Consider the following 18,196-nt stretch of genomic DNA (forward strand, 5'->3'; position numbering starts at 1 on the left):
GTTTTAGTCGAATTTTATTCGACCAAAATATCTTGAGAAAAAAAAAAAAAACTTATTACGGCGAAAGAACCTCGTTGTGTATTAAAGAAAGAAATAATGCGTTTCCTCTTTTATGTATTATTCAGATACCGGAACATTAAATTACATTCTTAGGTGTTATCACGAACAAATAAATTCAGTTCGAATTTCATATGTATGTTTGGGATTTTTTAAAAATATGTTTTTTCTTTATTTGTAGATGATCATCGGATATTGGTGGAGCCATCTTGTGGAGCGTCTCTCGCGGCTCTTTATTCTGGCGTTGTTAAAGAACTTCAAAAAGAAGGAAAACTTTCACTCAATGGACCAATCGTTGTCGTTGTTTGTGGTGGGAGTGGAGTAACACTTAAAATGCTGCGTAATTGGGCAGAGATGTTTCAAATACCTCTTCCAAACACATAATGTTGTTATATACGTTTGTTTTAATCATCAAATAACGAAAATATTTCTGGTACATGATACACAATCCAAATAAAATATTGTGGTGTTAAAAGAGCAAGTTTTAATTATATTCCTTCATTATAAGTATTGTGATGTTTTGTTGAGTCAAATATAAGACATTTAAGATATAATTCAAAATGTTTACGTCATATTTTGAAGTTACTAATCTATTACGTGAATACTCTGCCAATACTAAAGGTCTATTTAAGATAGAATTTATTAAAAACATTTTAAAAAAATAAAGATGGATTTCATTACATCTTTTATACAGAAGAGCCATCCCCCTGATCTAGTGGCTAGCGTGTGATCCTGCGTTCAATTCTTGGTAGGAGAGAACAAAAATTTAATTTCACAGGTATTCACTTCCATCAATAGGCTCCTTCAGCCTAAAGAGCATAATAGTGGGACGTTAAACCAAAAATTTCATTTTATACAGAAGGGAATACTGTTGATATATTTTTTTAAGACTACATATAATTACAATAGCAACATGTATTATTTGTAAGGAATAACGTCACTCACATGAATATTAGCATCACCACTGAAACAGAAGAACAGTAAGTTAAGCACAGTTGTGGAACTTGGCTATCGTTAAAGGACCACAATAGCATTTTAAAATGATATTTATAAATTTTAAAATGTTGAAGTACAACGATGATGGAGAAATACTTGTAATTTTCGAACAAGACATCTAATACATCTCAGAACTTTACAACTTCATGACAAGTTTGAAATACTTAAATAGTATATAATATATACAATGGAAAATCTGGGAGGCCTCGCACAGCATCAAGTCTTCGACTATGATAGGGTTGAGTTTTTCTCACGTATTTCTACCTATTGGTGGAAAGTAGCTACAGTGTCGATACCTCGGGAGTAAATGTAAGTTCCATGCGCAACAATTCTATTAGACACTGGACACTTATGGTAATCCATTTGGAGCACAGTTTTAATTGCATAAGACGAAGTTTAATATAGTTTTAGATCTGCTTTTACTTTCAATGGATATGAATTTTGATATTTTAGCTTCAACTACATTACTATTTAAACAGAACAGCAAGTATGTTAAGGTGTAAAAGCGGAAATTTTCACCAATATTTTGTGCGGAAAAGCTCAAAGATCACATTAACTGCGAAGGCACTATTGTACTAACATTGTTTACATGTTCAACATTGTTACAGGCCCGGATGATTTACTACTTTACTAATTTCCGAAAAAAAAAAAAAGTTTTACCATAAATTTTTAAGTGACTGAGACAATTTGTCATCAATTTTATTAAATAACTAGCTGAACCTGCACTCTCTACACAGCGCATCATTCGCATATCAGCATAAATCTCCTTATCATTCCTTACACCATCTGTACATGTCCCTTTACAGACACAAGTGAAATACGTATTGATTAAAAAAAAGCCAAGGGGTATCATAAAGGGGGGACTTTTTTCGATTATTTTTTCTCAATATCTCGCACCGTTTGCAAGATTTGAGCCTGCTTCCGGTTGGAGTTTCTAATTCATGTATGACCAGTGTTTTCTTTCTTCTTGCATGCAGTATGTAATAAGCAAATACATTACATACACAATTAATTATAATGTCAGTTATATATGGTGGTCATTGGGCAAAACACTCCCAAAAAAACATTCATCTTAGACTGGAGAAATGGTTATCCTTCCTTTTCCATTATTATTTGGCCATGAAACAAACGCCTGAGACATATACAACAGTGTGGTGTTGGAATGTATAATGCTTAGGATGTGATACTTTAGTTTTTTTTTTATTTCAACACTTTTAATGTACCCGTAAAAATGTAATAAAGAAATAGTGCCCATGTTTTTTAAATATTCAATTAGAACTGAACAATCTACATGAAATTTGCAATCAATCAGTGAAAACGTCATCTTTCTAGAGCCTGTAGTTTCCGAGATCTCATTGTCGAAAGGATTGGCCATAAACATATAAACGTAGTTTAAAGAGCTCCAAAGATGGCAGCACAATTCATTTGCATTTATTTCGGAGAAGGCTTATTAAAAGCAAAGGCCTTTGAACAATAATTTAAAAGGATAAATTTTGTGAAAAATATTTCTTTAAGTAATTTATTTAAAGTACACTCTTTTAAAAATATTTGTCTTTGTTATAAACGTGAAATCACAAATAACCGTAAATCAAAGGGTTGAAAGCTAAAGTTATAGGTTAGAGCTCGGTCGCTCTTAATTGGTGCTGTAGCATTTTAATAGATAGATTATTAAAGTAAATTCCATTTGTTTTCGTGGAATTGACAAAACTGATAAAGGTGCGCATGTACGGAAGCATGCTCTACAACGGAAGTATAACTGAAGTTGTGTACATGCGTATAGCAGTAAGTTGAAGCGGGACTCATAATAAAAGATCCCACCAAATGTGAGGTGAGGTCTGTAATCCGATTTCTCAATGCAAAAGGACAACCCAGCAAACATCTATCGTGAATTATGTGCTATTTACTGACCAACAGCACGAATGAATAGAAAGCAAGGCTACGGTACTGTGCTTTTTTAGAAAGGGCGTTCAAGCGTTCATGATGACGAACAGAGCAGTGGACCTAGTGTTCAGACGGACGACCTTGTACAATGTGTTGATAAAGAAGTACAATCTAATCGCCGCTTCACCATTACTGAACTGACCAAGGAATTTTCAAGTGTCTGTTAAAAACAGTGTAGCATTATGACACAATCTGCGTTATCCTAAACGGTGTGCGAGGAAGGTACCAGAATGTTTAAAAACACAAAGATCAAAGAATGAAAGTTGCATGTGAAGTTTCTGCCAGCTGGGGGAAGGATAGGAATGACCTTTTCTTCTACATGACTGGAGATGAAACTTGGAATCGAGGGAGCAATCAATGAGATACCGTCACTTCGGTACCCTGAAACCGAAGAAATTCAAGTAAACATAATCAAGTTACAAAATCACAACACCGCATTTTGGGATCTAAACGATGTAATACTTGTGGAATTCCTGGAACCAAGATGAGCAATTACAGCAGATGTGTACTGCTAACACATCTCATCCCCAACTTGTCATTCAGAACCTACGAATAACAATGTTAGTCTGAAATTATTCTGACTCATGACAATGCTTTCTAACACAGAGCTGCTCATGTTGTAGAGACAATTCAAAAATTTCGATGGAAAATTTTTAATGACACTTCATTAAGTCTTAATCTTCCATCTAGTATATATACATGTTGCGGTTGCCGATCGTTTTTTGTTTTCAATGTGTCATATGGACCTCCTTCCGTCAGCAGTAACCAGTTCACCTGTGAGTGTCGTGTGTAAAAGTGGTGTGGTAAAATGGGCGACCTGACAGACTTCCAAAGAGGCATGATCGTTGGTGCCCGTCTAGTTGGAGCTTCAGTGGCAACAGTGGCGAACATTGTGGGGGTATCGAAAGGCACTGTACCCAATGTCACGAGGACATATATTCATGGGCAAACGACGTCTGCAAAGCACAACAGTGGTCGAAAGACAATCCTGTCAGATAGGGACCGGAGGGAATTAAAACGGGTTGTAGCAGCTAAAAAGAAGACCACTGCAATGAAAATTACGTCTGAATTCACTTCCGGTCTACAGAACCCGGTTTTACAAGGCGTGGACTCATGAGCAGTGGAAACACGTGATGTGGTCCGATGAATCGATCTTCACCTTGTTTCCAACAACCGGTCGTGTTTACATATGGAGAACACCGTCGCAGGCCTATGATACAGACTGTTTACTCCCAACTGTAAAGCATAGGGGTGGTTCTGTTACAGTATGGGCAGTGATATCGTGGTTTTCTGCAGGTCCTATCATAGCCCTGCATGGAGACCATTTTGGAGGACCAGGTTCTGCCCATGGCCCAAATATTGTTCCCTGATGGTGATCGCATCTACCAAGATGATTTGGCACCCTGTCACGCTGCAAAAACGGTGAAATCATGGTTTGAAGAGCATGACCAGGAGCTATCACATCTCCCCTGGGTCCCACAATCACCAGATCTGAACATCATTAAGCCACTGTGGTCTGAGTTAGAAAGACGTGTTCGGTCTCATTACTCTCCACCAGCATCCCTTACGGAATTGGAGCATGTTTTGGAGAAACATTGGTACAAAATTTCACACACCACGATTCAGGAGCTGTATACGTCCATTCTACGTCGGATCCAAGCTGTTTGGACGCAAAATGAGGCCCCACACCATACTAGGTATGATTTTCACATTTTTGCAAACGTTTTAGAATTTTTGTCCAACCCCTATATATATATTGTTCATTCACCAGAAAAGGTGGATTGCTTCTTGTTTCAATGACAGTGAAATTTTTCAAGACATCAGTTCTCTACTGGCTGAAGTCTCAGACGGAAGATTTCTACACACAGAGGGTCTACAAAAGCTTGTGTTACGTTACCAGAAATGCTTCGGGCTTTATAGTAACTGTGTCGAATAATAGTCAAGATATGTACTTTTATAGAATCAATATTCTTTTTCTTTTTTGTCGCAATAACCAATAGGTTTTTTATACATGTGTCTCGTATAATATAAATTCAGTTTTATTTAGATTCAAATATTTTTGTTGAATGCTTCATACTGTATTAACTTCCCTTCGTAACAGAAAAAGAGATGAAGTATCTTAAATAGATCCTAAACTGACAATTCTTCGAGCATCTCGATGAAATTTAATGTGCTTAGAAATTAACAGAATTTTGGTGCAGATTCTGGAAGTGATTTGAGAATCTTGTACTGTCGCCTTTCAGGATTATTTACTTAAAAGAATACGGTAGTCTCAGCCAAAAGAAGGTACTTGAAGGCTAGTTCTGTGATTACGAACTTTAGAAACTGAATATTCCAACGGTTCCACAAATATTGAGCAATATATTAGAAGTGTGGCACTTCATATTATTAAATGTATTAAGTCGTGTAACTGCCACTTCGATTTGTATTTGCTTAATATACACTCATTGTTAGTTACAAATACACTTCAGGTTTAAAATTTGGTGTCTAGTCCTTTCGTCGAATTTATGGCAAACTGTCTTATTCCATTATTGCAAACGTCCGCAACTCACTTATTCTATAACCTAGCATTTTTCTGATGGTAGACACGTGACTTATTTAAGAATTAATTCATGCGATCGATCAATCCGAAAATTATTATGAAACTTTTACAATAATTAATTAGAAATCTTCCGTTTACTGGTAGATATTGTAATATTTGTTTTTTATTTCTTTTAACAATGAAGTGCAGTATAATGAGTGTCCAATGTACTTTACAAACCTAACTGGTGTATTGCTACATGTTTCGAATTCATATGATGATTGCTGACTACGTATAACACGTGTTCCTTATAATTATCTCGTCAGCTTCTAATGAACGTCCAGGCTAAATCGAATTTTTAATTTCTTTCTTCTCTCTTTAAGTCCCTATTTTGGGCTCCCTGCCAGCTAAGAATAAACATGTAAATAGTTTAAAAAACAACGAAATATAAGATATCGAACTATTGGAATAGGTTAATCGAATTTAAAGTTGCTATGATGTATATGTATTTGTTTCAAGCATTTACTTATTCATCGATGCCAGAAACATGTATGTAAAAATACGAGTAAAGTTGAAACAAGAAAAACTGACCATCTGTACCTAACTTTCGGCAGAGCAATAAGTATATATTCACTATATTCACTCGGTATATATTCACCGCACCTCACCAGACTTTTCTGAATTATCTATTTTGGTAATTTCACAACTATAATATTATTTTAATGTGTTTTTAAATTTTAATCCGTAGTACAGCAGTTTTCAATTTTAAAGTCATTAGCTCTATAATTTCTTCCGCTGTTGCTTCTCTAGCCGCATTTTTGTGTTCCACATACTTTTCACTTAATTCCATATTTATATTATTTATATTTATATAGCCATATTTTTCGCTAAGTAATGTAATATTAGTTCCAAGACGGGCCATTTCCAAATCACCCGCGCTCTATTTTCATTTCCATTCGGCGACAGGTATTTCCACTAGGCAACCCGGTCCACTTTGCTGGTCGATCAGATCGAATCGACTCCAGAAACAGAACCTCTTTAAATTTACTTGCCAGTCGATTTGTAAGTTTCAACCAGCAGACCTTTCAGTCGAAGTTCTGTTTACGCAGTTGACTGAGTCGAAGTAACGTCAGTTCAACTGAATCGAATAAGTGATTCCTTAAACATGATTGATTGCCATTCATGTTTTCCAGTCATCAAGATTTGTTAAAAAGCTCTTTCTTTTTATGAAAATTAATTACAGATTAATTCAGTACATTGCTTGTAACATCAACTGTCAAGTTTTAGCATGACTTGAAATTGTTAAAATTTCGATATATTAAACACTTGTTACTTTTTTTTAAAAAAAAAAAAAAAAAGTTTCTACTGTGTGTTAAAATGTCGAACATCTGAAATAGCTTTCAACAGAAGATCGAAATAAAAGATATATAATATAAGCTTTATTCATTATAGTTTCATATACATATACTTCAACATCTCGTGAAGATAATTACACAACACACAAGTGTACACAACTTATGATTAAGTCTGTAAACATCCAAAACATTATACAAGTCATTTATTGTTCTACAATGTGAACACATTCACATGTATCATATCAATTAGAAATAGTATACGCTGTAAAAAGTACGACAGAATATACGAAGGTTGCACCAAAGGAAATTCTTGTTGACCTGTAAGTTGTTTCTTGAATAGGGTAAATGCATCTTTTAGTTTTCCTACTTAAAGCAGTCAAATACTTTAGAAAATAAATATATATACTTTAGATAGCAGTTCTTCAATAGCTGAAAGTAATTTTCATTTTTGAGTTATTTTGTGTTTGAGCTTTTCCCCTACTAACAGCATCGGTTATGGGGTTGTTGTTTGACGAGAAGTTTTCTTTTGGTAATATTACGGAATGTTTCTTACTCTTTCCAGTTTTTGGATGCCAGCTTAGTGTTGAAGTTAATGGGCAGATCGATCTAATTTTGAATGAATATCCTACATGAGACACGATAAATACAAATGAAGAGACCGTAACGAAATAATTCACATAAAGTTGGAAGAAACGGAACTATCCGAAGATGATTCACACGCGATAAACTCTTATACTGAACCGTTGTAACGAACTTAACGGTGGATGATGTCAGTAAATCGGACTTGGAGAACGCGTACAAATCAACTCGAAGACAATCTGTTAATTCACAGCAATTTCATAATACTTACAGGTCAACAAGGCATTACCTCTTAGCAGGTCAGTTGTAAAACAATTTTAGAAGTATGCCATTATTATCCATTCGGTTTAAGGCACAAGTCGTCTTTTAAAGATGTCATGGGAAATAATAAACGTACGAAAAATTCCTTTTTTGCACATAATAGTGAGTATATAACATTTTCCAAACGATAAAACTTTTTTTAAAAAACATAACTGCAACGAAAGAATAGTCACATAGTGAAATTTGTTCGTTGCTTTAAAGTTTCTACAAATCTGACGAGAATCTTATATTGCCTTCTTACCATGTATATGCCACGCTACGTCATTTCTCAGAACTGAATCACATTCTTACCATTTGAAGACTTGACCACTTAAAAACACTATATTTACATAAAAATATTTTAATTAGTTTAACACAAAATAATAGCTTCAACAATTGCATTTTTCTTGCAATGAAGCATTCATTTGAAGAAAAACTGTATAACATTATGTGTTACTACTATATTACCTTATTTTAATATTATTTGCACCGCAGAAACTACAAGCATCAAATCTACTTTTTGACTTAAAGCATAAATAGCCTGACATCTCTTCCTTTTTCACTACGATATCAACTCGATTCAAACTGAAAATAACCGAAACAGATCGCTAGACTAACAGGCAGTTCGATTCTAATCTTCAAACCCAGAAACGGGAAACAACAATCCAACTCTCAATTAATGTAGCGATCCGATTTCCCTGCATTTATTATTTATTCATTCATCATCCATATTGGTAGTGTATGAAAATAATAATTTGCATTTTAAGTTTTTTACAAATGCATTGAGATATTGAAAATCTTACGAAACCATCACTATGAAACTCCTCTTCCGTGACTTACGAATCTATATAAATGCAATTTATTAAATTATAAATTATGACTGGCCAGTTATAAAAGTTCTACAAGACATAATATACATATCTTACATTGACAGTTTGTACCTTGATATTCATTTTAAATACTTCTACAAATAAAAAATTACAATTATGATAAAGTATGATACTGAAAATCAATCAATATATAGTATTGTTTTCTTGGAAAGAGATTACAAATATAAATAAAGAACATTAATACTGAAATCAGTGCTATTAATATAATTTCTATATTTAATTATTATTTGTATGTTTCTATTTAGTAGAAATTAGAACTTGATCTGGAACGAGAAGAAATATATGGTTTACGCTAAAGGGCAAATGATATTCAATACTTACCTTGGGAAACGTTGCCACTCGGAGTTTCTCATGATTAGTAGCGAATAGCTCTAGCTATGGTAATTATTCTACAACATTGTTATTGGAAGTTCCTCGCAGCCTACCAATATAAGCATAATATTATTCATTTCTCATACTAATTAATAAGAGGTAAGTGAAATGGAACGATCATTAGGGAACTCTCATTTCTTTCACGTAGAACTATTGCAATGTTTCGATTACGGTGTTTCCCATTATTGTACCTTTTAAACAGTGAAAATTTGTTTAACTGAACTAATAAAACCGAATACGAAAAAGAATGTAACATTAACATTTCTAAATGTTTGTTCTATTTCTCCACCATTCAATTTTCTTACGCGATGCTTCAGTTTTAAACTACAAACATTTATGAATTGCCTAGAGTATTTTCAAATAATAATATTAAGCATGCCAAAGGCATATGAACTAGTAAAAGCTTACTTAAATACAAACTTCTGAAACTTTTATCATATTATAAATAAATCACATTTGGCAAATTACGTTCATTTAATACGCGACTAATAGAAAACTAATGGGAAGTATAACCACTAATTCAGAAGCGGAAGATTCGAAGCGTACTACGTGAGATCCGAGTTAAACTATATGGGTTTTCAAACGATTTCTCAATGCATCAATTATCTGACACGATATTAATGTTTAATTTCACTATCTTTCTATCTTATTCCATATTAACCATGTCGGTCCCGGCGTCCCGCACAGGGGACAAAATATGACGACATTATTATTTCTTCATAGGGACCCCGTAGTCTAGTGGTTATAGCGTTGGATTCATATCCGCGTGGTCCCGGGTTCGATTCCTCCAATTTTCGTCGTCCACTCAGCGTCGTGAGGCAAACTGGGAAGTCACGTGAATAAAAGACGTGACGGCCACTAGTTCTAGAAAGGTCCCAATACGCCGGTTAGCGATAGGGCTGACCACGCATTCGCTGGACATAGTTCCACCAATCGCTAACAGATGGCGTGGAGCAGCTCAGGCCCATAAATTTGAGCTGTTACGATAAGTAGTTTTATTATTATTATTATTATTATTATTATTATTATTATTTCTTCACAACTTTAAAATCAGACTGGCAACATTGCAAACTGTTTACAGAGGATGATCATAGAGGATCATCTCTTGTAAACAGTTTTCAATGTTGCCAGTCTGATTTTAAAGTTATAAAGAAATAATAATGTCGTCATATTTTGTCTCCCCTGAGGGGGACGCCGGGACCAACATGGTTCAAGGTTTCAACATTTACATGAACGAGAAACAATATCCCTCGGCAAAATTTCGAGAGAACATCAAAACAACTCCAGCATTAAGTTGATTATAGTATTGACTTGCGCTGACCAAAATGCACTTATCTTGTAGTGTTCTAGCGATTAGATTAACTTCGGATGCAATTTACGGCTAGATTATGTCAAAGTTATTCGTGATCTTTATTCAATAAACAAAATAAATAGGTAACTTTTCACCGAAGCTTTCTTCCTTTATTAAAAACAAAACCAAAATCTAATTTATCACATTTTTCCTTCACAAGAACTTAGCTAACAATTGCTTTTGGATTATTATCTAAGTCTTCTTGCATAAATTTTATATTTAGCAGATTTACAATAGCATTTTTGAAATTTTTCATGAATACAAAATGACTAACGTAGGTTGAGTCTGCAAATGCATTAGCTCAACTTTGCACTTGTCCAAGTAAGATATAATAATAATTAAACCGTTTTAAAAATTTCAAATGAGACAGTATTAGAATCTAGGAATACTTTATTGAAACTAGCTACCAAGAGCCTAAGGACATCGTACAAAAAGCACTGCATTTCCTCCGATTTGCGCGATTTTTGGATATGTTGTAGCTTAGCTGAAGACCCGCCCGGTCAATTGTTTATATGGGGCCACACCCTATGACCAACCCTGTGACCTCCAGAGGTCATCAAAAGTCACACAACGGGTGTTGGCAGAACTGGTTCAAACTTGGCATACAAAAAATATTTGTGTATTATACTGGGCTATGGCAAATGAGGATTGTCCACGTAACTAACAGCGTGATCTCCAGAGACCAGTTGAAAACAAAATACAACGTGACGCGCAATATACGTTTGAGGTTCAATTAGAGAAAGCCGGTGTCTACGTGCGCGAATGTTTCTCAGGTTCCGTCAAGCATGAACTTTGGATTGCATTTAAAGAACCCAGCTACATGCACCCCAAAGACGACACCGAGGAATTATTCGAAGATCCAATATTAGGTTGGTATTGCACGTGCAAAAGCGGAGCCAGGACTATTGGTTGCTGCGCACACATTGGTACTGTGCTGTGGTACATGGGTTACCTAGACATGTATCAAGTATTCGCTATCCACGCAACAGACTTCTGTCTACGTTCCTTGATGCTGCAGAAAGTGACTTGCCCGTTATTTTTCACGGAGGCGAGGTTGAAAATTCCGGTTTTGAAGATATAGAGTTTGAATCTGACGACTACTTGTATGGCATCATCAAGGCATGGATTTATGTAGCAAGGCAAGGCAATCGGTTGCTCTAGTTAACAACTGTGCCAAGGGAGCAAGGAAAGCAAGGAGGAAGAAAGTCACCTGCTAGCTCGGAGGCCGGAGGTGTGGAAGGTACTGGAGCAACGTGGAGATAGGGGTCCAAGTTCTCTGCTCCGGGCAACGGTAGGATTGATCTTCCGGCTGACGTCTCCAACAACACGTTTCGATTTGTGACCTTCCATTACATCATTACTACATTTTGTATGCCCAATTTGCGACAGTTCTGACAAAACCCGTTGTGTGACCTTTGGAGGTCACAGGGTTGGTCATAGATAGTTGGCCCCATATAAACAATTGAGCAGGAGGTCCTCAACTACAACATATGCAAAAATCACGCAAATAGGATAGACGAGAAAATGCAATGCCTTTTGTATGGTGTCCTTCGCCACCCATCACGTCATATCTTCTTCGTTGGATTAGACTACAGTAAAGAAAACTTCTAAAATGACTATGGAAAGAAATAAGACATCTTTACGGAAAAACATGTCTCCAGGACGACATATATTTTTAATCCTTCGAAATGACTCGAGTACCTAAAACAATTACATTTTGCTATCGTTTTTTAAAATCCTACACGAACACATTCCTTTCTTCTTATCTACAAAGTACATGGTCTCATGGAGCAAACTAACTTAGAAATAATAATAGCGTACTAGTAGTAATAATAATAAATAAAAACTACACAAATTTATTACAAACAAGTGCAAACAATCTATGTTTCCAGTAAAATATTTAACACAAACCACTTTCTCTCCTACTACAATATACTATGCAACAGCTACTCACGTCTACGAACTGTTGGTCAATTTTTAAAATTGATTTTATATAACACGTCTAGCGACAAAAATGAAACACTTTCTTGTTATCACATTCTAATCGTAAAGTGTAAGGACTGCTCAATAAGTAACAAGATATTTCCAAACTTTATACAAACAATTTGAAGATTTGATGAACTTACACCTGAATCGTACCCTCGGAAAAAAAATCGTCAGTATAAAAATTTTCTACTGCGATTACATTTTCAAATATATATGAAGTTCGCTCTAAAATATACATTGAGCAAGCTTATTAAAGCTGCAGACTACCAGTACCATATTTAATTTCCAGTCCATATTTACCCCCCCCCCAAAGATAAAATACTGATCTTTTCTGTTGAAATTTCACCCATCTACTCTCTTGAATCTGCCTTGCTTTGTAGAAATCTATTATTTTCATATACTACATCCATAGTCAAAATAATTTTTCTATTGTACTGCAACGAATGTTAGAATAATCAAAAAAGAAAAATACTAATGAAATAATCAGAGCTGGTGTAAACATAAAGCTCACAGATGGCGTCGATACTCTGCAGCTTTAAAGTCTGTTTATCTTTCTTTCAGTTCAACTTTCGAAAGCTGAGTGAATTCACTTCACTGCTTTGAATTCTCTCCTATAACGAAACAGTTTGGTTATGTTTATGAATAAATTACTGCAGACACACGTATTATTATTATTATTATTGCAACATTTATTAATATACTAATATCTTACCACGACTATTCAATTAGTCATAATTAAGATATAAAAACAGTTCATTTCGTACTTAAAAATCCTCGATTAGTCGCAAGAGTAAACTTTTGTATAACGATTCTAAAGTATTATTTTAATAGAATATTACAATAAGTCGTTTATTATAAACAGTTTTATAATGGTTGATTTACATTTTACTTGGTTCAAAAACTAGTAATTCACATTTCAGATGCAAGTTGAAAGTTCATGGGCAAATAACCATGTTGCACTGACAGCTTAATACAATTACTCACCAATAAACATTACTGAACGCACTTATTACTTATAGACCAATCCTTGCACAATCACAGAAAACAAATATGATTTATACATATCAATAAATTAAAAAAGTTATTACGTTTGAAGCTTTCTCAATATACTTACACAAAAAACTACGTGGAATGTTATATATATACACCATCAAGAAAAACGTTCATCGAAAATTTTTTCCTTTGCGCAGATAACAGGAAACATTACACTGCCTAAAAATAGTTTACTTTTTTCCTCTCTCAATACACTATTCACAGAACACGTGATTTTAATTATTAATTTCTTATTCACTGTAATTCCTACAACACACTCCAACAAGACGTTAGGTCAGGGGGCAGGGGAGCGGTAACAGTTACTGCAAAAATCTCAGTTGTAATGAGCAAGTTCACCATAGCAGCGAGTTGCTTTCACGAATTATAATAATTAGGCACAGTCATTGTAAAAAAAAACACTTTTTCCTCTTCATCACATTTACGAACCCTGTTTATATTTCTTCTTATTGACTTCTATTTAAATTAGATAATTTCTTCACCTCTTTTAAAAGACTATCTACCTATCACCCAAATCAATGAAAAACAAAATCTTTTCACGTCTTTTATTCACTGAAATGAGATCAATTAGCTTCCACGAGTGCCCTTATAGGAAACAGGCTCAAACTAATTTCTTTGAACTTATGAGAATTAACGTGTCGTGAAATTAAAAAGTACCTGAAAAAAGAAGAAAAATACGATATTAAATGTCTTATCTAAATGTTATGTGTGAAAGCAAGTTCTAATTTGTTACTTAACATAGGTAGTCGTCATTAAATTACGGGAGCAATTGTATCCCTTCTTTCGTAGCTGGCAAATGGAGAATACTATTCTGTACAAAGATAGGTTGAAAATTAGCATTATGGTTATCACGTATATAACAACTGTGTAATTAATTATTCACTACGCAGAAGTTTGTTTGCATATGTCAATATTTCTCTGATACAAGATATTGACTTCTTATACGTCAGAGAACCAAAAATATGACAAATATGAATCTATCTTTCAGTTAAAATGCTTTCTTAAAGAATACAAAAATGAGCATCACTAGCAGTTTCGATCGTTAAAGTAATTTTTATGCAACAATAAACAAATAAATACATTAACTAATTAGTGTGACGATTTCAATGGGAAAGATCTGACCATAAAGAACTACAAAGTCTTCCAGAATTTAAAGTCCGACAAGCAAGCATGGATCCTTACCAAGTTCCCAAGACTAGCACAGAGGAAAACGTATTTTTCGTACATTCTGTTTATAAATAAAAAAAATAAAAAAATAAAAAAATAAAATAATAAAAAAAAATCCCATTGAATAAGCTTACAATAAACGAATATTGACATGTAGAGAAAATTCGTGAAGAATGAATGGAATGTTGCGTGACTAAGCAAAGGTTCTAGAATGTTTGCGATCACCAAGAAAGGAGAATAGAGAGCGAATGAGAGATTTTATAGCTTCGTAGTGTAGGAAGCAACGTCTTGAATCTATAGAAGGTCGCTCACGATAAAAAATAGTCTATTTCAACCACTTATTGGTTAGTAAATCATCTTTCTCCATCACCGCTCGTGATCGATGTAAACGCTATGGCCCATAACCGATCACCCGATAGTGTAGTTTCCACTCATGTGTAAAATGGAAAGGGAAACATCTCGCCATGTCGCTTTGATAACTTTCCGCATACCCTGCAAGGTACATGAACTGCGTCGACAAGTGGCTGTTTATGAGTCCAAACCCACAGTAGCCAATTGGTAAGGAGTCCGAGGACTTCACATGAATGGGCGAAAATAGGATCGCTCGAAATTCCCGTCTCTTCTGTCTTCCTTGCGTACAACGCCTGGGATGATTGAGCGGTATGACTGGAGGCCCTGTCTATGTGGATTCATACATTTGTGGACTCATCACTGAGCAGAGTTGGATATGTGGATATGTTGATTATACCGAGGGTCCACGACGTTCTCCTAAAAGTAAGCTGCGTTGACTTTGGTGTTGGAAGATACTTCTACTAATGGCAGTTTTTTCGGATCGCAATCCCGTTACCACCAGAAATCCCTTAGAAAACTTTTCCTTTACCCTGCAGCACAAAGTCAGAATGGATCTTGTGGTCTGTTTCACCGTAGAAAATAGATCGAATTCTGGTGATCTCATCTAGCAAGAGCCACTCCACATCCAGGGCACACACCCATTTCCACTTGTCACCTGCGAGGTATGTTTCATATATTTTTCTAGCGTTTGTGAATCTTTCTTGGCGCTCTGTGAGGCGATGTTCGCAATCTCTGTGATGCGCTTCCAATGATAGGTTCTTCCAGATGATCATTTCTTTTGAGATATCGTGTCATACGGCCAAACTTCTCTGCGTTAGAGGATTCCTCTTCTCTCCCAATAGCGCGCACAGAATTGGAGATTTGCGCGGGCTGAGTTCACGTTCTCCTAATAATTTTAGGCTGACCATGTACCTCAGGAACCTGCTGGGCACATTGTCGGATGATATCCACACCGGCTTTGTTGAATTAAACCATATCCTTTAAACAGTTTTACTATTACTGTGTGGCTATAAGAAAGTCCATAAATGAACCTTTCCCAAAAAGCTGTACTCTTATGTTACACAGATCGTGCTCAACTAATACAGTTATTAAGTACAGAACCTATAGCCAACAATGAACCTGGATACAACAGCGGTTAAATGCGTCGTTTGGGAGGACCAGTGAAAGTAATTACTCTTATTGAGGACAATTTTCTGCACATATAGATGTTATTCTTAGCATGACTTCGAATCCTTTCTACGAAAATCTACGTTCTAGTGAAAAGTATCCTGGGTTTACAAGTGTAACAGCATTATAAAGTATGTCGCGATTACATATTACAGTAACTTATAACAATTTACATTTTATTACTTAACCTGAATTATGACTTCTCCTTCCTCTTGATTACTTTATACTTACGCACAGAAAGCAATATAGGAAAACTTCATCTTACAAATTAGATTGCTGTCAGGATTAACTAGATGAGAGATTCCTTATCAATGTAACTTGTTTAGCAGCAAAACTTCACTACCGACACAGATAAAGGAGTAAGTAGTACCCCAAAACTGTGTACAAGAATTGCACGTTACTGAGTATTAATGGTGCCGAGGACTGTTCCTTTTAAACAGTCGTTAATATGCATCCCATTGTTTCTATGCTTTTATATTATATATATTGGTTACTTTGAAGAAATGTTATTTATTTATTTGTTTGTTTTTACAGAAAAAATCCCCCAAATTGAAGTGCGTCTTATACTTTGTGAAATAGGTAATTCTAAAGATCATAAAAGACAATGTTAACAAAAATGACAAAATCAATTAATTTTCTCATTGTTGAACGAGTTCGTTTCCCGTAATGCGAGTGGGAGATCATTTAAATTGGAATGCATTACCGTGTTCAGATTTCACCTTAAACTATAGGTCCACGTACCAAATAGCCTCGGTGCTGAAAAGTGACGCTAAAATCAAATCCAACCAATCACTGTTGAACAGTAGCAACTGTTGAAAATAACTTCCATCAATTTTTTTCATAATGAGAATAATTACTGTACAATGTTTTGAAAAACGAATTTAGTTTAGTTTAATAAATATTACTTTAAATGCCATAGGTGTTCATTATTACAGAGACTGGATTGTCGAGTACAAGAAGAGTTGTGGTACAGTCCAGGTAGTCTGAATGCCTAAACACCGACTTCACGAGTGTAAGTATGGGTAGTCAGAGAGTAGATTGGATAACGCACAACCTAGTCGTAGCACTGGATTCGATACTTGGTCTAAGTTGCACATTTTTCACTCTGCAGTTTATTGAATTCGTACCATATAGAGGATATGGTGTATGTTTCTTCCATTTATCTTATTAGTTTAGATCACTCGAAAGACTATCAAGAAATGAATACTACATATGGAAAGAGGAAGAGTAATACATTATTATCATTATAGGTATTTTGCCATTATTGGCAGATCATTTGTCTCGAACTGAAACTTCCATGTATTAAGTCTTCAGCTAACATTATAGTCTTAACGCAGCCATTTTCCTTTCAATATCATCTTGCACCCTGTTTCATCCCTTTCCTCTTTTTCCTTCCACGATACCTTCTACCACGTGTCACATGATACAATTCCTTCCCAGAATGTCAAAAACAGTTTCTCTCCCTCTTTTTAATTACATCTAAAATTATTTTTTCTCGTCTACTATTTCTAGCATTTCCTGATTTGTTTCCCGTTCGACCAGGCTAATTCTCTCCATTCTTCTCCACACCCATATTTCGAAAGCCAACAGTCATTTCGGTCGCTTTTGTATAATGTCCATGTATTCGTCTCGTAGAGTAAAATACTCTACGCAAAACATTTTCTGAGTATTTTCTTCTTTCCAAGTGGTTCTTTCGCCCAAATTCCACGTTCGCACAGACAGGAATCAGTAGACCAGTGATACCCTTGAACTTCGTCTTGAATTATGTAGGAATAATTTTCACTGAAGTCCATCAGAACGACGGCTGTCTTTGGCTCAAGATTTTTCTTTCTGTCCTTTAAGAAATGTGACTGTGCTTTGAAAATAAATGAATGTGGCACAAGCTTTTCAAGCTTCCGTATCAAAATTGTCACATACTCATCCAGTGTGACAGTACTTTTCACCAATTCTGTTCTGTCCGTTGATACCCACTGGTAATATGTTACTTCCTCCCCAGGATCAAAATTCTCGAATTTTGCAATCAGAAGCTGCCTCAAATTTTCACTGGAAGGATACTCGTAACAATGCCTCAGCATGCAATCCCGACTGTACACAGAACAAACCAGGTGATGGA

At 35.2% G+C, this 18,196-nt stretch overlaps 2 protein-coding genes across 3 annotated transcripts in view; one reads left to right on the forward strand and one right to left on the reverse strand.

Annotated features, from left to right (window-relative positions):
• Positions 1-549, forward strand: part of LOC145691789 (L-serine dehydratase/L-threonine deaminase-like) — a 71,831-nt gene extending 71,282 nt beyond the window's left edge. Inside the window, exon 8 of the mRNA XM_081767099.1 lies at positions 239-549. Within this exon, the coding sequence (XP_081623225.1) occupies positions 239-441 (203 nt within the window). The 3' untranslated portion in view covers positions 442-549. The remainder of the gene's footprint in view (positions 1-238) is intronic.
• Positions 550-6,932: 6,383 nt separating this feature from the next.
• The window catches only part of unc-119 (unc-119 lipid binding chaperone), a 167,677-nt gene continuing 156,413 nt past the window's right edge, over positions 6,933-18,196 (reverse strand). Inside the window, exons 7-8 of one of the 2 annotated variants that reach the window (XR_014132710.1) lie at positions 13,463-14,055; positions 6,933-9,060 (exon numbers count right to left, since the gene is read on the reverse strand). The gene's annotated coding sequence lies outside the window, so the exon portion shown is untranslated. Of the gene's footprint in view, positions 14,056-18,196 lie in introns of both variants that reach the window. The other variant, XM_081768778.1, reaches the window with a different exon arrangement.

Source organism: Thermobia domestica, chromosome 8 (assembly GCF_964235325.1).
Source record: "Thermobia domestica chromosome 8, izTheDome1.hap1.1, whole genome shotgun sequence".
In the NCBI taxonomy this organism is placed as follows: Eukaryota; Metazoa; Arthropoda; class Insecta; order Zygentoma; family Lepismatidae; genus Thermobia; species Thermobia domestica.